The 17,272-nt window shown below is 39.7% G+C and overlaps 2 protein-coding genes across 2 annotated transcripts; both read left to right on the top strand.

Annotated features, from left to right (window-relative positions):
• The first annotated feature begins 971 nt into the window (after positions 1-971).
• On the top strand, positions 972-6,588 carry LOC117431196 (ADP-ribosylation factor-like protein 6-interacting protein 1). The gene is made up of 6 exons (XM_034051908.3): positions 972-1,159; positions 2,374-2,507; positions 3,179-3,298; positions 4,199-4,316; positions 4,957-5,041; positions 5,511-6,588. Exons 1-6 carry the CDS (start codon positions 1,124-1,126, stop codon positions 5,627-5,629), a joined length of 612 nt encoding a protein of 203 aa, XP_033907799.1. The 5' UTR covers positions 972-1,123; the 3' UTR covers positions 5,630-6,588.
• A 1,877-nt stretch (positions 6,589-8,465) lies between these two features.
• On the top strand, positions 8,466-12,126 carry LOC117431386 (small ribosomal subunit protein uS8). Its single transcript, XM_034052256.3, has 5 exons — positions 8,466-8,560; positions 9,773-9,910; positions 10,683-10,762; positions 11,452-11,537; positions 11,992-12,126. The coding sequence occupies exons 2-5, from the start codon at positions 9,778-9,780 to the stop codon at positions 12,083-12,085; spliced, it is 393 nt and encodes a 130-aa protein (XP_033908147.1). The 5' UTR covers positions 8,466-8,560; positions 9,773-9,777; the 3' UTR covers positions 12,086-12,126.
• Positions 12,127-17,272: the final 5,146 nt, after the last annotated feature.

The following is a 17,272-nucleotide window of genomic DNA, read 5'->3' as shown; positions in this document are numbered from 1 at the left end:
GGAGGGGAGGGGAGGTGAGGTGGGTACTGAAGCTGCAACCAGCTCACATTCGCTGAAGTAACAGACACTGTCGCAGCAGAAACTGTGAGTACACTCTGCCTTTACTGGCAGTCTTGTTTAAACAGACTTGCCAAATGACCAATTTCTTACAATTCTAAGCTGTCTTGCTTGTCCACTGGGATCCTGCAGCTTAATTTGCACAATGTGATCATTTACTCTCCATAAATGAGGCAAATTCTCATTGATTTCCAAGCTTTCAAAAACTGTTTTAAGAATGTGTTTTCTGTTTATGAAAATTGCTGGTCTAGTTGGAATGTTCTTCACTCAAAAGCTTTCCTGCCCCCTCTTTCCAAACATGGCCCTCTCTTAGGTTTAGTCGGGCTTAAATGTGTAAAAACACTATGAAAATAGTCTGGTTACAGTTCCTAGCAGCAGTATTCCTACTGGAGATGAACTACCCCCAATGAAAACACATTGGCTGACCACACCTGTCACATGTTAGGTGTGGATTCCACCAGGTGCCTATTCATTGTGAGATGGACAGTAGCCCATTTATCACAGCTACAACTTAAGCAGTTGTTTCAGTTTGTCCCCTTGAGATTGATCGTTAGGTACTGTTTGTGCAATCAGTGCTCTAACTAACCTTTCTCAGTGTCTTATTTCTTGGCATGCCAGGTATTTTGTTGGAAATCCCAGTACTGGTTACACTGGTTAAAATCTAGTTTAAGAAAAAAAAAAAAAACAGTCATACGCCTACCTAAATTCAACTGACTGGTGTTGTCTAAAAAACAATATAAAAAAAAAATTGCCGACACGCCCCGCGGTGCAAAACGGGATTATTGGTAACTGTAGTCTTTACGGTACGTGATTTACCTCCGCAAAGGACAGTAGTACGTGAGAAAGAGAACTACATTTCCCAGCGAGCCATGTGTTTGGCGTAAGTACGCCCCCCGCGTCTATATAAAGGACTGATATGCCTGTTTTTTTGCGCGTAGCAGGTGCTGGGGAGAGATAATAGGGTGTGTTTTTGTTGAGAAGACTGCTGAGACAAACACGGTTGTGTTAGAAATACGTTAATATATTTATTTGTATTATAAGTTTAAAACGTATCTAACGTTTAGGTATGGCAGAGGGAGACAATAAAAGTGCTAACGTTCTGGTAAGTGGTGATATTTCAGTCATTAAATTATTATTATTTTTTCGTTTGCGGCTTATTGCGTACCGTAATCCCAGTTGTTTTTGTACTTAGTATAATTTTTAGTCCTTCAGCGATACATTTAGGTTTGTATGAGATATTTTGCGGCTTTACAAAAAATAATAGGACACAAGGTCAATATTTTTTTTTGGGTGTGTGTGTTTGTTTTAAATTGTGTTTACGTTATTACTAATACTTGATCATACCTTTGAATTATTTACGTTTGAATGTAGACAACTCTGACGGCTGTACCGCAGTTCTGCGGGGAGTGTGTATGTATAAATCCTGTTCTTCCATCTTTAAATGGGTCAGGGCGCTGCAGCAAAAACGATCGCGACACCGCCTGATTGATAGGAGGGTAAAATGGTGTCTTGTGAGGTTGTGATTTATCGAAATTAAAATTTAAAGTAGCTTATATGTGGATGTGTACTATACTTCTACTAGGCAGCGGTAGGGATAGCGTATGGACGCAGTACACCGCAGTACAAATGGCTGATTTGATAATACACGGCGTAGGTAATCCATTCTAGTGTTGCAAACAATGTAAATGCTATGATGCACGGTATTGTGTTGGTTATCCATTACGTACGTTTACACCATTCCTTAAGATGTACGATAAAAAAAATGCGCTTTATTGAAACAAGAAATAAAACTGGGTAGTTGGTTTTTTGTCATTTTTTGCTTTAGTCTTTGCAGCCTTTGTGTTTGCATATTCGTTAGAACGCAGCTATAAACCTGTGTTGATACACACACATTGCAGAACTTAGTCATTTTATATGAGAAAAAATGCTCAGAATATCTGAACGCTGAATGCACTTTCAATACCCGCCCTGCGGTAGAGCTGACAGTCCTTGTCTTGTTGAGATTTTGTTTTGCTGTACCAGCAGAATTAATCGGCTGCTCCAGTGGCGGTTTAAGTAACGCGTTAATTATGCACACTTGTACATTAAAAATAATAAAAATATATAGTTAATCTACAGTGTAGTGGTATCACTTTTTAGTGTGAATAGAATAGGGCCATCCATTTCAGGTCGTTAAATACTGGATGTTAAATGATGTGAGGTTGATGTAATGTATATTTAGTCCTCTACCTAGTTGTAAAGACCCATTTTGATGCAAGTAAGGGAGCAGAAAACAGAAAATCAGCAGATTTTGCCATGTCTGTTTCTTCCTCCCAGGCACAGGAGACTGCTCAGCTGGAGGAGCAGCTGCAAGGCTGGGGAGAGGTGATCCTGGCTGGGGATCGGGTCCTGCGATGGGTGAAGCCCTGGTTTCCTGCTGCCTTGATGGGAGTTGTGTCTGCAGTCTTCCTGTGAGTGAGGGCGGAGGCGTTGGGATTACCAACCAGTGTTGAACACATTTCAAAATATTCATCTTGTGCTTTAGTGGAATATTAAATATTTACCACCTAATTGCATTTCCACATTTGTAGACCCGTGGACTGTAGACGATAGCCTTACCTAATGGAATGATCAAAATGTGCTCTTTCCTTGTTCATGTTAGAGCTATGTATATCTTGTACATTTTGGAAACTTGTACATTACACACGCAACTAGAATCTCAGCTACTGACTAATCATATTTTTGCTTTGAATACTTTAAAAGGGAGTGGTCTTTCCCTCCAGATTCTAGGTGACCTTGCACCTGCTAGGGTAATGACTGAGTCACCTTTTGTCTCATGGAGATCATGAGTCATAGTAGAGACTTGACTTGGTACCAGAAACACAACCCTGATCTGTGGGAAGAAAAGGTGTAGATCTATTGCATATTTGTTACACAATGTCCTTGAACTATACCTGGTACAAACAAGCCAACCCCCCACCCCCATGTTTCCTAACTGGAAATATCCAGGATCTAGTTGCTCAGTGTACCTATGATGCATTTCAAATGTTCTGTCCCCAGTTTGTGATGTTTCTACTGTGTGCTAGAGTTGGACATCCCTGTGGCGCTTTCTGATCTGTTTGATCTCTATCCTCTCTAACAGGATGATTTACTATCTGGACCCGTCTGTGCTGACCGGGGTTTCTTGTGCTGTCATGCTCCTCTGCCTAGCTGACTACCTTGTTCCCACTCTCGCACCCAGGATCTTCGGCTCCAACAAATGGTGAGCTGGAAAACCAAAAGAAATGTCTCCTCACTATTTTGTTGTTTTAATTAAAAAAATAAAAATAAAAACTAAACATACTGTTCAGCATACACTCGGCGGATTCTCAGAGAATCCTTTCTCTGCTGTGCACTCACACAGGTCTCTTGATAAACGAATCAAGAGGTGTTAGAAGTACAGATTTTTCCATACATAGGAAAAAATGTTTCTTAAGACATAAACCACCACCACTGTAATGCCTTTGTTTGCTCCCCCCCCCCCCCCTCCCCCATTTAAATAAAGCATTTATACTCTGCAAGGTCAGAAATGAAATACACACAAGGCTGTTGGATGCATATGGGCAGAGTCCAACTGTTAATTTGTATATTTTTTTAATTCACTGATCCGATGGCATTTAGCTACTTATGGGGGACTACACTTGACATTTAGGATTTGATTCCAGGATTATGATCCACCCCCATGTAGGATATAAATCCCAAGATATCGTGTAGCACTAGGAAGTTGATGTTGAAGGTATCTTGTAGCTTTGCCTGTCATGCAGCGACTGAGCAGCTGTCACTAACCTGGGCCCCAGTCAGTACAGATCAAATTATTTTTCTCTTTCGCTTAGTTTCCAGAATTACTTGGACAAATACTTGAAACCTTGTGTTTGTCCATACATGCCATATTTTGAAGGTGCAAAGCAACCTTTGGGCTATGGCAGACTACCATAGTGCAATAGAAGTAATCCAAATAGTGTGTGTACATCAGTTTCAGTAAGCATGTAAAACATACATCAAGGTTTAAACATGGTTAAGATTGAAATTGACTTGGAGCCTATTGGCTTCGGCGGTATTTATTTTGAAAGGTAAGATGACCCCTTTCTGCCATTCATTGAAGATGTTCTCCTCTTCCCATCAGGACCACTGAGCAGCAGCAGCGTTTCCACGAGATCTGTGGGAACCTGGTGAAGACGCAGCGCAGGGTTGTGGGCTGGTGGAGGCGCATCTTCGCCCTGAAGGAAGAGAAACCCAAAGTGGTACTTGATATTCTGCTTTTGCAGTTGTTGCCCATCTACTCGCTACTTAAACTGCTGTAAAACACCCGCGTTCCCTATTCTAGCGATCTTCCTGTGCTCTGTGAACCCTTGATATTGCTGTAGCTGCAGCAATGAAAAGTGTAGTGCTGCCTGCTGCCATGCTGCTGATAAGCTTGGTGAGAAGTTCAACTGAGTTGCTCAAGTTTACGGTCCCCACCCTGACCTGTCCCCTGGGGCTCCATTGGTACTATTACATTTCATTCTGTCAACTAGTTCACATGTAACTGCATGTTAAAAAAAAAAAAAAAAAAAAAATGCATTGAGACAGCAAAGAATGTGATAGGTTTATAGGATTCTTTATCAAGTATGTCACGCACTTAAAACTGAATTGCACATGGATTGGGTGTGGACGGGTGTGATTTGTATTGTTTTAATATAGCTAAAAGGAAAGTTGCCAGATTCGAGTCTGTTGCACATGTACCACAGGCTTCAAATACTTAAATATTGTGAGAAACGTTAGTATAGTATTATTGCAATCAAGAAATTGGCTTTTGACTTAAAATATTGGAGTTTATCAGTTATACCATAGCAAATACCTGTGTATGGATGTTAATCAGGATTTGCCTTGTATCTCTCTCAGTACTTCATGTCTGCGATCATCTCTCTGTTAGCGATGGCCTGGATTGGACAGCAGGTCCACAACCTCTTCCTCACGTACCTGATTGGTAAGTTGATTACCTGTGCTGCAAACCCGTGCATTTGAAGCTGCAGAGAACCATGCAATGTAGGAACATAGTATGTGGGTTGATTGAAAAGATCAATTAATGTGCCTTTTGAGTTGTGAAAATATCAGATCTGCATTTCATGCAAAACCATTATCTGTATAAAAAGCAGTGTGTAATAAAAATGGGGTTTCCCTTGTTAAAAAAATTAATAAATAAATGTAAATGTGTACTTTGTTTTCCTGTTCTAAAGCTGCAAACACATCTGTAGGGTTGTGTAGTCCTAGTATTAACAACTTAGAATGGTAGTTACAGGGTTTCCTTCATACACTCAAGTAGTTTCTTGTTTCCCCAGAATACATTTATGTAGATATTTATCTATGAAAATAATCATAGTGGTCAGTTCTGGGGTTAGTTCTTGGAAGGAGGATTCACTTTGTTGACTCCCCCTCCCCCTCTTTCTCTATGTCAGTGAGCTTCCTGCTGCTGCTGCCTGGACTGAACCAGCAGGGCATTATCAGCAAGTACCTTGGGATGGCAAAGAGGGAGATCAACAAACTACTTAAACAGAAAGAGAAGAAGAACGAGTAATGGAGAGGAAAGACAACCCGACCATCGTCCGTACAAGGTGCTTCTGCCTTGATGGAATCTCCTCCAATCAGAAACCCTTTCACTGGGCAGGGTGGGGTGGAGAGGCACACACACACACACACACACACATAGTTTGACATACTGAGCTTTTTGAAAACGCAGACGGAGACCTCTTTGTTAGATACCACTCCCACTATTTTTTACTCTTTTAATATGTCAAAGTTCATTAGTTAAGTTGTTTCCCCAAACAAATACAATTTAATTTGTGCCTCTCCACCCCCCCACCCCCAAAACAAGGGAGAAAATTGACTGTTTTAACCAAAATGCTTGTTCTCAACTGGAATGCGCCATTGTTTTAAATATTTAAATGCACAGAAAGCCAGGCTTCTGTTTGTATTATGCACAGACCGATTCTTTCCAGCAAAACCATGTGTTTGTTCCAAACTTGACTGTTTTGAAAGCGCTGTTTATGTTGCTATGATCTGGGGTGCAACAGTTCTGTTAGAAATAAGTCTTAGTCCCGTTTTATGGTGTGATTTGTGTAATATTTCTGTATTTGTTTTGTTTTACCAAGTGTTGCACTGAAACTTTTAAAGAAACTGGACATAAGTACAAAGATAATCCTCTGGTACTTTATGAATGACTGACTTGTGTTTAAACATAGTGCTGTATTTTACTGAACCCTGTTAGACTCTGCTAATCTATCTCTGACCTGATCTACATGATCCCCTTCTCTGTTTCGAGTGCTTCGGCCTCAGTTTGGTTTTCTCGATTTGTAAATGTCTGTCTTGTACGCCTCTGGTATTATTTTTGTATATTTGTTGTAGACTGCCAATATTATAATCTCTACTTTCTTTTTTTTTTCCTGGCTTCTTGCTGAAGAAATAAAATATTGTAAAGAATTTAAACATTTTGTCCATCTGTAGAAGTTAAAATATAAAGACATGCTTGCTTTGAAAGTTACATTTTATTTTAAAAAAATATATACAATAGTATAACTGAGGACTCAAAAGCTGATTCCAATGAAAAATCCACACAAAGTACTCCTACATCTTGCAAATCTTGATAAGTGTCATATCGTGACATTCATGTATTGCTACACCCCTACCTCCAATTAAGGTTAAATTGCCTGTAAAAAGAGTAATTACTCTTGTATTTGGCTGAAAGTTTGGGACTCCTACAGAATGCCTATGTTTCCTGCTATTGGCATGAGTGAACAGTGCCACCTGGTGGACAATTGTAAAAAAAAAAAAAAAAAATGCCTTTGCAGTATGGATAAACCATGCTGGTCAAACATTCAGATGAACTAAAAGCTGTCACAAATAAATATGTTGATATGAATCTGTATCTGAATACTAGACAGATGTATTAAATAATAGTAGTTGATTAATAATCTCAATAATTTATTAAAAGCATACTGGCCCCAAAAGCTTCCTGGCTGTGGGACTTCACTGGCCCTGTGTTGGCGGTGCCCAGGTGGTGATCAGAGTAGTGCTGAGAGGAACAAAGTGCCTGTCTGGGGACAGCTGGCAACTGAAGCCCACCCAAACTTGTCCCAGAGAAATACTGGAGACAGAGACCAGTTAAAAATGACTACACACACTTGTTCTACAAAAAGGTCTAAGGTGCATTAAATTGGGACAGTAACTGCGGAGCGTAATTGTTAAATAAATCACACATTTACTGCATTTCAGTTGCATTGTATATGTGGAATTAAAAGGCCTACAGTGGAACGGTAATATGCATCCCAGCTCCCTTTCCCTCCCAATCACCCTTCAGAAATCTTTTTAAAAGCCATTTTTGCTGTTGAATAGTTAGTAACCAATGGTAAATGTAAGCAGAAACAACAGAGAATCATACAGAACACACATTAAACTGGATAGACTTTATATACTGGGAAACTAGACGCTGCAAATGCATTGCAACTGCAGTATAATCACAAGGATGTATATTGTTTCAGTAATTTACGGTAACAGTAAAATTAATTACACTCAGCAGTCTTATTTTCCTATACCTCTGCATTTTTTAAGGGAATTTCTCGTTCATCGTTACCTTTAAAAAGTAAATGCCAGCTGCAGATTTTATACAGCTGTTAATAAAGAGGTTAGTATTGTTGCATGGTATTATAGAACTGCTGGTAAGTCTGAAACTGAGGACGTCCCCAATGTAATAAATGCTCTGGGTCCAACCCTTGGAAAGATCATAACAGACCTGATATTCCTAGCATAGGCAGACCTATAGTAGATTTTACACTGGTTTACAAATACAAATACTGCTGGTAAGAAAACTGGTGGAATAATACAGACAATGAAGACAGACTATATTTCCCAACGTTTATCTAAATTGAACTGTTTATTAACTACAGAAACCCCAGATATAAAAAAGTATATCTCATTGGCCACAACTGCAAATTACAGAAGTACAGACCTGCGATATAATTATTTTGTTTTAATTATTTAGAAGACGCTTTTATTCAAAGCGACTTCCAGAAATTAAACAAAATACTAAATTACATTTTAAAATGTTTCTTATAAGAAGGAAAAATAAAATAGAAAAATAAGCATATGGAGAGACAATACACCAACTAACTTATAAAATAACACCCGTGTCTTTTCCCGATTCAATAAAAAACCCAGCCTATTTATATTATTCTTGTTTATGTTGGTCAGGACTGCACTTCCCTTTAAAGATCCGATTAAATACGACCAGACCCTCCTAATTCAATAACTTCAACCAATCTGTCCCAAAAGACGATACTATTTTAAATATTTTACACAAAGCAAACCCCGCCCTTCATCAGATGACGCCGCACAGTCCCCAACTCTCGTGTGTTCGCGCGTCTCTCACTTTTTCATCGCGCGAGATTACATAATTTCCCAAATCACCCCGCGAACCCTTTCTCCTTCCTCTTTCCGCCATATTGCAGAACTGGTAAGGTTGACAAATACTGTTATCCCTTCACAATCCCTTTAATATCGGAGTCATCCTGGCATCTAATGGGCTATTTTTACTGTCAGAGTAAACTCGGAAAACGAGGCCTCTCTTTTTATAGTTTTGGTTTGGTCAGAAAGTGTTCTTTGATTTAAAAATAAAATGTTTCCCGGAGCCGGGGTATCAGTCCTTCACTCTGGTTCCAGCGCTCTGTGATTTTCTCATGTGGTTCTGTCTCATACCTGGGCCGTGAAAAGCACAGAAAAACAGAGCAAATGTGGTGGTTTGTGTCATACTAGTGGAATATGTGATTAAAAAAAACAAAACAAAAACGTATGCGTTTGAAACAGTGCGTTGTTTTGGCTAGACCTTGTCTAACGTTTTTCACATGGTGATCTTGTTTAGTTTTGGGGTCTTTTTTCAGACCTAAGACGCACTTACCTGGGTTCCCGACTCTGTCATTTAAATTTGGGGTGTAGTGTCCCGTCTGTAGTTTAAGTGTAGGTGGTTCTGTAACGCTGGAGTGTCGAGAAATACAGACCTGGGATACAATCCCCGTGTTTGATCTGTTTAAAGTGAGCGTTTGTAAATTCTAAATACATTTGCTGTTAGGTTTTATATGCCTATGCTGTTCTAAATGTGTAGAACTGAAAAGATGTTTGCAAGGTGGTGGTTGTTACTGAAGTTAGTGTTGGATAGGCCCAGGCTGTCAGGACACTGTCTGTTGTATTTTAATCTGGTCAAATCTGGTGCTTTCAAATGGCTTTCAGATTGGGTCTAAGGCATGATAGATCGATACAACTGAAATTGGCTGAAAAACCAGAGTAACATTCATGAAACGGGCATGTTGCAAACACTTTAGGTTCTTTCTAGCATTTTTTTTACTGCTGTATCTGTTTTTGTTGCATGCATATATATATATATATATATATATATATATATATATATATATATATATATATATATATATATGTATGTATGTATGTATGTATATGTATGTATACACACTCCTAATGTCATTAGGTCAAAAACTCAGATTACTAATGTGTGGGAATGGGTTATATGGTTAAAGTATTGAACTTTGTAGGATCTCTACATGGGCAGGGACTTCATTTTCAACCACTGATCTATGGAGTATTCAACTGGTAACTGTGTTACATTATTGTGTGATGGTGTTTTAACGTAACCTTTTTTCATTTGACTGGTCTGCAGGCATCATGGTGCGCATGAACGTTCTTGCCGATGCGCTGAAAAGCATCAACAATGCAGAGAAACGTGGGAAACGGCAGGTTCTGATCCGACCCTGCTCCAAAGTCATCGTGCGCTTCCTGACTGTCATGATGAAGCACGGTGAGTGCAGTGGAGAGATGTGGTGAGACAATCGTGTTATACTGCTGTGGTTTCAATCCCGGTCCTTGGACCTGATAACCCACTACTATCAAATGTTGTGCTAGCTGCACAGCAAGGTCAAAGGAATTTCATGTATGCACAAATAAATCCTAACATACACAACAGCACAGCTACCAGAAGGCTATAGCTGCAATTTACACACTAATGCTTTCCACACTACAGATTAACCAATGAACTAAGTGACATGTAGAAATTAAACATTATCTGGTTTGCAGGCATTATGATGTGCATGAGTTAAACATAATATATACCATTTACTACCTTCTGATTCCATGCATTTCAAACTTGCTTAGTAGAAAAATGTTCCATATGAGTTATACAGCAGAGAGCATTTTATAAGGGTGTTTTTTGTAATGTTTGTAGATATTTATATATTTAAGACAAAATGGTTTCCAACCTAATTTGTTTCAGCAAGAGCCAAAAAAAGAACTCTGCACTGTTTTTCAGCGCAAAGCGCACTCATAATGAGAGAAGTATATATAATGTGTGAACCTGGATGATCGCTGCCATAATCTAGTAGGACTTGGTTAAAACAAACTTGGGTAAAGACTTTCGGAAGCAGAGGACTGGTCTTTTTGCTTTCGGTTTCAAACACTCCACTGGTTGCCTATCTCCAAAGTGCGTTCGTGGTGCAGCGTATTCATAGTGCTTGTTGCTTGTGGGAATATCCTTTTTGTTTTATATTCCAACTCGCTTACTTTGCTTCTTCCAGGCTATATTGGCGAGTTCGAGATTATCGACGACCATAGAGCTGGGAAAATTGTTGTTAATCTCACAGGCAGACTAAACAAGGTAAGCATTTATTTTGATTTGTTTTTTTAAGGGTTGGGCAAAGCACAGCTAAAAATGAAATCTGCAAGGATCTTCTGTTTTCATGTGCAGTTTAATTTTAATAACTTCATGGACCATTGTAATTGCATTTTATATACAATTCCTGGAATAAAATGGTACTCAACTTTTTTTTGTGTGTTTGTTCTTTACCAAAAAAAAGTGAATGAAATGAACAGCCCTTTCGGACCAGTGTTGAGTACCACTGATCATGGGTTTTCCATACCTAATTGTATAGTGATGTGGAATATTTGTGAAAAGGACTTTGATGTAAAAATGATGCTATGCACTCTGGTGCTGTGTCATGTTTAGGTGAGCCTATTGTATCTGTAGCTGAAACTGCAAATCATGCTACTGAGTGCTGGCTACATTTATCCACAACAGTAAGTAATGCATTTTATAGTTTAGCAAACCTGTAATTATAATGTCCTTTTGAAGAGAGGCCTGATTGACTTGAATGGCTTTGATACTGGAATACAGGGATGTAGACTAGGCAGGAGCTCAGTCTTATGGCCCATGTAACCATAGCTAAATTAAACCAATTACATCACTCCTCAAATACATTTGCTAAACAATGATTCCTGTTGGGAGTTAACAGGTTTTTGCTGTTTGATGAGGATTATATCCAATTGATCTTGTTTGGTCTTTTCTAGTGTGGCGTCATCAGCCCCCGATTCGACGTTCAAATCAAGGATCTGGAGAAGTGGCAGAACAACCTGCTACCTTCTCGTCAGTTTGGGTGAGTGTCCAAAATCAAGATGCAGACACTTGCTTGCTCAGCAAACTTCCTGTGGACATATGGACGGGAACTGTTATGGCACTATAGGCTGCTACATAGTTTTTTGGGTAGAACTATGGGATCCTTGTCTTGGTGGGTGTGCCATTTCCTGTGTGGCTCTGCCCCATTTAGCAGGGATTCATATCTATAATAGTGCTGGCAGAGGGTGGTTGGACTGCTCCATCAAATAACAGCAGATTCCATTGTTTGCTTTTAAACGTGTAGTTTTCGCGAGTATTTTTTCTGTGTTGTAGGGTGAGGACAAAATGATCTGCTAAACGCCTAGTGATATGTCTGGACAAAATGATCTGCTTAACGCCCAGTAATGTGTGTGGACAAAATGCCTTGTTGGTAGATGCAAGGTTGTTGTAGATGTGCAACTGTGTAACCTGCCCCTCTGTCCTCCGTCCTGCAGATACATTGTATTGACCACCTCAGCTGGCATCATGGACCATGAAGAAGCCAGGCGAAAACACACAGGAGGCAAAATCCTGGGATTCTTTTTCTAAAACATGTAAAGGCACCTGCAAATAAAATGCTTTCCAGAGGGCATGTGTGCTGTGTTTCTATGTTGGCCGAAGCTTGTAATACAGAGGTGCAGATCACTTGAGTGCTGACAGTTCTATCTGGTGTATAAACCAACATATAGCACATCCTTTCACTGGTGAATTGAAATTGGGTTTTACCATACTTGCTTATTACTTGGTGGTAATGCCATAATTTGCTGGTAGGACGGCAGTACAGTTTCTCAGTCATTTATTTATTTATTTTTCATGGTGGTGAAACGTGAGCAACAGCTGTCCACAGGCGCCAGCCCTATAGTATTGTCTAACCTGACTTGCTTGTCATTTCTCCTGGTGGTGGAGTTTTGATTTGTAGAGAGGGCATCATTACGATTTGATTGCTAATTGCCCAAAGTCATTCTTTTGATTTGCACAGCTTACTTCACAAACATCTGTTCAGATTGAACAAATGACACAGGTAGTGGCTGATAGTCATCCAACTAAAAATGTAGGAAATTCAGCCCTTGGATGCATGTTTCACTTTGCCCACTGGGTGTCGTTATTCTTTCACCGATGCACACAGAATTGTTTCCTTTTGAGCATGCTGTCAAGATTCTGTGCTTCAATCAATAATTTAACTTTTTGTGTGAGTTTACCCCACCTTATAGTAAATGTTTATTTTACTAGGTTGGCATTTTGCTAACAAGTACTTAATTTTTAGTTATCCAGTACTATTTGTTTGCAGATCCTAATCTCCTATATACACTGGGTACTAAGGCATTTCCAGTTTTGATAGATTGGACATGCACTCTGAACAGCTTTCTAAGAAGATAATTCTGAAAATTAGTTCTTGCTTCCTTAAATCTTTACTAGGTGGTGGTCTATATACTCCTGCTTGGAATTCTTGTTCTAGCCACCAGTGAGAAGGATGGGGATTTTGCGTCGGTGCCCTTTGCTTTAATAGTGTAGCCATACAGTAAGTTCAGTAGCCTCACCAACTTTAACACTTTGCATTGCTAAATATACATACCTTAAAGAAAAGTGTGGTGGCGTGTCAGAGCAAAGATGTCTATTGAGAGAAAGCCTTGCTCAAAAGGAGAAATTGTGATTGGTCCTCATGGGCCAGAAGTTTAAGGTTCAAACGTGCTTTCTCTACCTAAATGTACTAGTCCTTCTCTTTGCTGAGCCCTCAACAAATATGCCTTTAGCAGTTATTCTTTGGAACAGCTTGATCTTTCAAACAGGTTTCCAGAATAGGATTTGGGCAATAGAAATATGGCTTTAGGGTCAAGGTGGAATAAACAGCACTTTGTCCTCTAGGGAGTGGGTGGAGGAGTTGACTTTCATATCGGAGGCAGTGGTGGAGCAGCAAACTTTAGATTGAGGCTTCCTTGTAACGAATAATTTTGTTTTAGTTTGGGTTGTTAAAATATAAATGCCAACGCATTTCAAATTAATGAAAAATCAAGTTCATGAAAGCATCTGTGCTGGTGCCCCAAGCGCTGTAATAATTACGTGCTGGAAGTTGGCCGGGAACAGCTTATGTCGTGCAGCTGCTTTATAATTAAAGTTGCAGTTCACACTTGCAATATATATATATTACACACACCCCTACAGAAATTACAAGCAAAATTCTGTTAAGGTCTTGGGACTGACGAATGTGGGGGACCCAGGGGGGCTTTAATATAAAATGTAATTGGAATGTACTTAGTTGAATGGTTCGCTTTAGTGGTGTAGAAAGCCTGCTTCAGGTTTGACCCTACAGGCCAGTTAGAAGAAGAGGAGAATGAACAGAGAAATCCTGGTGTCCCAAACTGGAACAAATCAGTTTCTCATTTATTTTACATCTATAGGCTGAAGAATCCCTGCGGGTTCGTGTCTTCATGTGAAACCACAGTAGCAATTACATTAGAATCGCATTATTGCTTCTGGGATTTGCTGGTGTACTACATTTGCCTGGTTATCTTGCACTGCATTCGCACAGAAGTGTTGTGTTTTTACTTGAGTGTGCTTTGCTGTGCTTGTAACATGATTTAACTTTCTTGGTCCAATGCTTTTGCTATGGTGATGTAATAAATTCAGTCCAGCTGTGGCAATTACTATAAAACATGCAAAAACTACAAACATAGGCATACAGTTTTATTAACAGGTTTTAGTTTTAAAGAAGCTGTGTATTAAGTAAACACAGTTTCTTATTCTGTGACTCTTCACGTTGGTAAATTGGCTGCCAGTCCTGCATTGGTTTTCCCTGGAATGTGTTATATAGTGAGACTCATTACCCAGGTTAACTGCCTCTACCCTCCTCAAACACATACGCAATTAACACATACATCTGCCTTGCAGTGCTTGTATTTGTTTCATTACTCGATTGATTTTGATTTACAGATGTTCCTTTTATTTTCCGTTTTCATTAAAACTTTTTTTTTTCAAGGCCCTGCTGGGTTCTGGTTGGCCCAGTTGCTTTGATCAGGCCCCAGGTACAAATTTCTGAGGATAAAGTGCTGCATTTATTTCTTGCTGTAAATCACCATGAAAAGTCAATGATTACAAGAAAACATTTAGCTGAACTGCCTTGTCATCCTACCAACTCCTTGAGTCATTGTATTAACCTCTCTCTGCTCACTAGATTAATCCAATCCAGCATCCCATTCCAACAAGCATTCCTATCAATTTGAAAGGCTCAGACTATCAGTAGGGTGTTTAATTACAAATATTACATAGCATAGTTTATACCTCCCAAGAATGTTAAAAGATTTCCATTGCTCAAATCTTTTGAACGTTAAAGGTGCTCCTTTTTCCTTTACTATGATTTGAGCTCTCCATAGGAGTAGTAACTTGCCTGCTCACATACAGTGATGCTTTTAAGAAATCCATCTTCTCAACAAAACATAAACCTGAAATATAGACCACTAAATAAACTGCGCATAATTGTGTCTGCTTCTCGCAGATGCTGCCAGCATCACAAGGAACAAGATTTTTCATTTTAACAGGAAAATAAATATGAAGTGACTCCGTTATTAATGTTTATGGCTGGTATAAATTCAGCTTTTAATTAAAGCATTAAACAAGTTGGCCAAGCACCCCCAAACGAGTGCTGCAAGGAAAGAGAGGTGTGGACTAGATTAGAGCACCTCGCTGACGCAGACTGGAAAAGGACAGGCAAAATGGGTTTTCGGTTGCCTTTTAAAAAACCTTTCAATAGCTTTTGTACCATTTTTACTAAATCCATATCGTAGTAGTTCTATCAGTGGATTTATTTCCACTTTCATACGGGCTCAAGGGGCTCAATAAATCATCATCATTTCCCATCTCTAATCTCTTGTATATTCTGCTGCGGTTGAATTTCATGTTTTATAAATTGGTTCTGTAGATACAGCAGTGGTTCCATTGGAATATTGCTACAATTCTGCATTATTGTACACTTTTTTGTGATAAATAATTTGTTTACTTTGCAGACGCCTTTATCCAAGGCGACTTATAGAGACTAGGGTGTGTGAACTATGCATCAGCTGCAGTCACTTACAATTACATCTCACCCGAAAGACGGAGCACAAGGAGGTTAAGTGACTTGCTCAGGGTCACACAATGAGTCAGTGATCCCAAACCCCATCATTTAGTAGCTATTTGTAGTTCCTGTGAACCAGCTGGCCCCTTTCTCTGAGTACTGTTGCGTGTTGCAACATCAACATTTTAATTTTTTTATTATTATTATTTTTGGAAGAATTATTTTTATTAATTATCTCCCAGTTTTGGAATTTTGGATTATTATTCAAACTTGCGTCCTCCAAAAGGAGTGCTGTCAGCCGTACACTTTTTTTTTCGCTCTGCAAGCCCGACATGCAGCCGTATCCGTAACTTACAGTGTCGGCCAGCCACGGGGGTTGCTGGTGTGCGGTGAACTAAGGACAATCTGGATAAACAGGCATACCTCAAACCCACTGCCCTCCACACTGCAGCCCAGCACTGAAACCAACTACCTTCCACACTGTAGCCCAGCACTCAAACCCAGTGCCCTCCACACTGCAGCGCAGGACTCAAACCCACTGCTTTCACACTGCAGCCCAGCACCCTATGCACTGAGCTACTCTAAAACTCACTGCCTTCCACACTGCAGCCCAGGACTCTTAACGTTTTATTATATTTTCTGTGCAGGCCTGTTTTGTCTCCCAGTTGCCCCCTAACTAATGTGCACTCTCCCCACTATTTTGCATGGCTGGTCACATGGCAGTGTATTTCTGTTGGAAGAACATGAGCAGAGAGCATTGCACAGTTATTTCAACAGGGGGCCCTCCCTGGGGGTTCACAAACCACCACCATATGTCATATGAGCGAGCGAGCATCTCTTCCTCCGTCCTGTGCCCGTAGCTGGCTGTCTGCTTGCCAGCTGCTGAAATGACCTTCTGTTTACAAATAAACTGCATGAATTAATACTGAATCAATAACACAGCCAGCCATCCCTGTTTGTTTAGCGCTCTCTCCTTCTCCGGCACAAGGTCAGAGAGATTGTCATGAAAGGGATTGCTGAGTGCTACACAGTGGCATAAGAATAATCACACCAAATGTGTCAGCAACGAGTGATGAATCATGCCAGTATATATATATATATATATAGAGAGAGAGAGAGAGAGAGATAGAGGAACCATATTTAAACAAGACTTGCAAATTAGATTCACCCCCCCACAGAAATGCAGCTGCAAAGTTTACAGAGCAATGGAACCTCTTTGAGGTGCTGCTGTTTAAGCTCAGCTGTGCTGTAATTACAATATTGCCTACACTGACGTGTTGCCATCTGCCCTGGGAGAAACACAATGGCTTCAACATTACCCAGAAATGGGGGTTATTTAGAGACCAGAAACTGCTGGGAGGGGATTCTGTAAATAGCAAGGAATTTAGTAAATTGCCTAGTTTGCTGAAAACAGCACACATACCCTGTTAATAATACAGAAAAAAAGCAATTTGCTGACCCAGAAAAAAAACTATAATTATATCCATGCTTATCTAGGCTGAACCACCACTAACCTACCACACCTAAAAATTGTATACAATATGCATATTAAAAGTATATGCAGTTGTTTTAAATGAGATCTTTGCAGCCTTTAAAAACAGTACATTTCAACAGTTCTGTGGGGGGACATTTTGAGTGTATTTTAAACAAAACTTCAGCTTATATACTGTAATTGCTGTCATTTTTTG

This window comes from Acipenser ruthenus, chromosome 22 (assembly GCF_902713425.1).
Source record: "Acipenser ruthenus chromosome 22, fAciRut3.2 maternal haplotype, whole genome shotgun sequence".
In the NCBI taxonomy this organism is placed as follows: domain Eukaryota; kingdom Metazoa; phylum Chordata; class Actinopteri; order Acipenseriformes; family Acipenseridae; genus Acipenser; species Acipenser ruthenus.
Note: the sequence above shows the minus strand (reverse complement) of the source record. Positions and strands in the feature narration are given on the sequence as shown.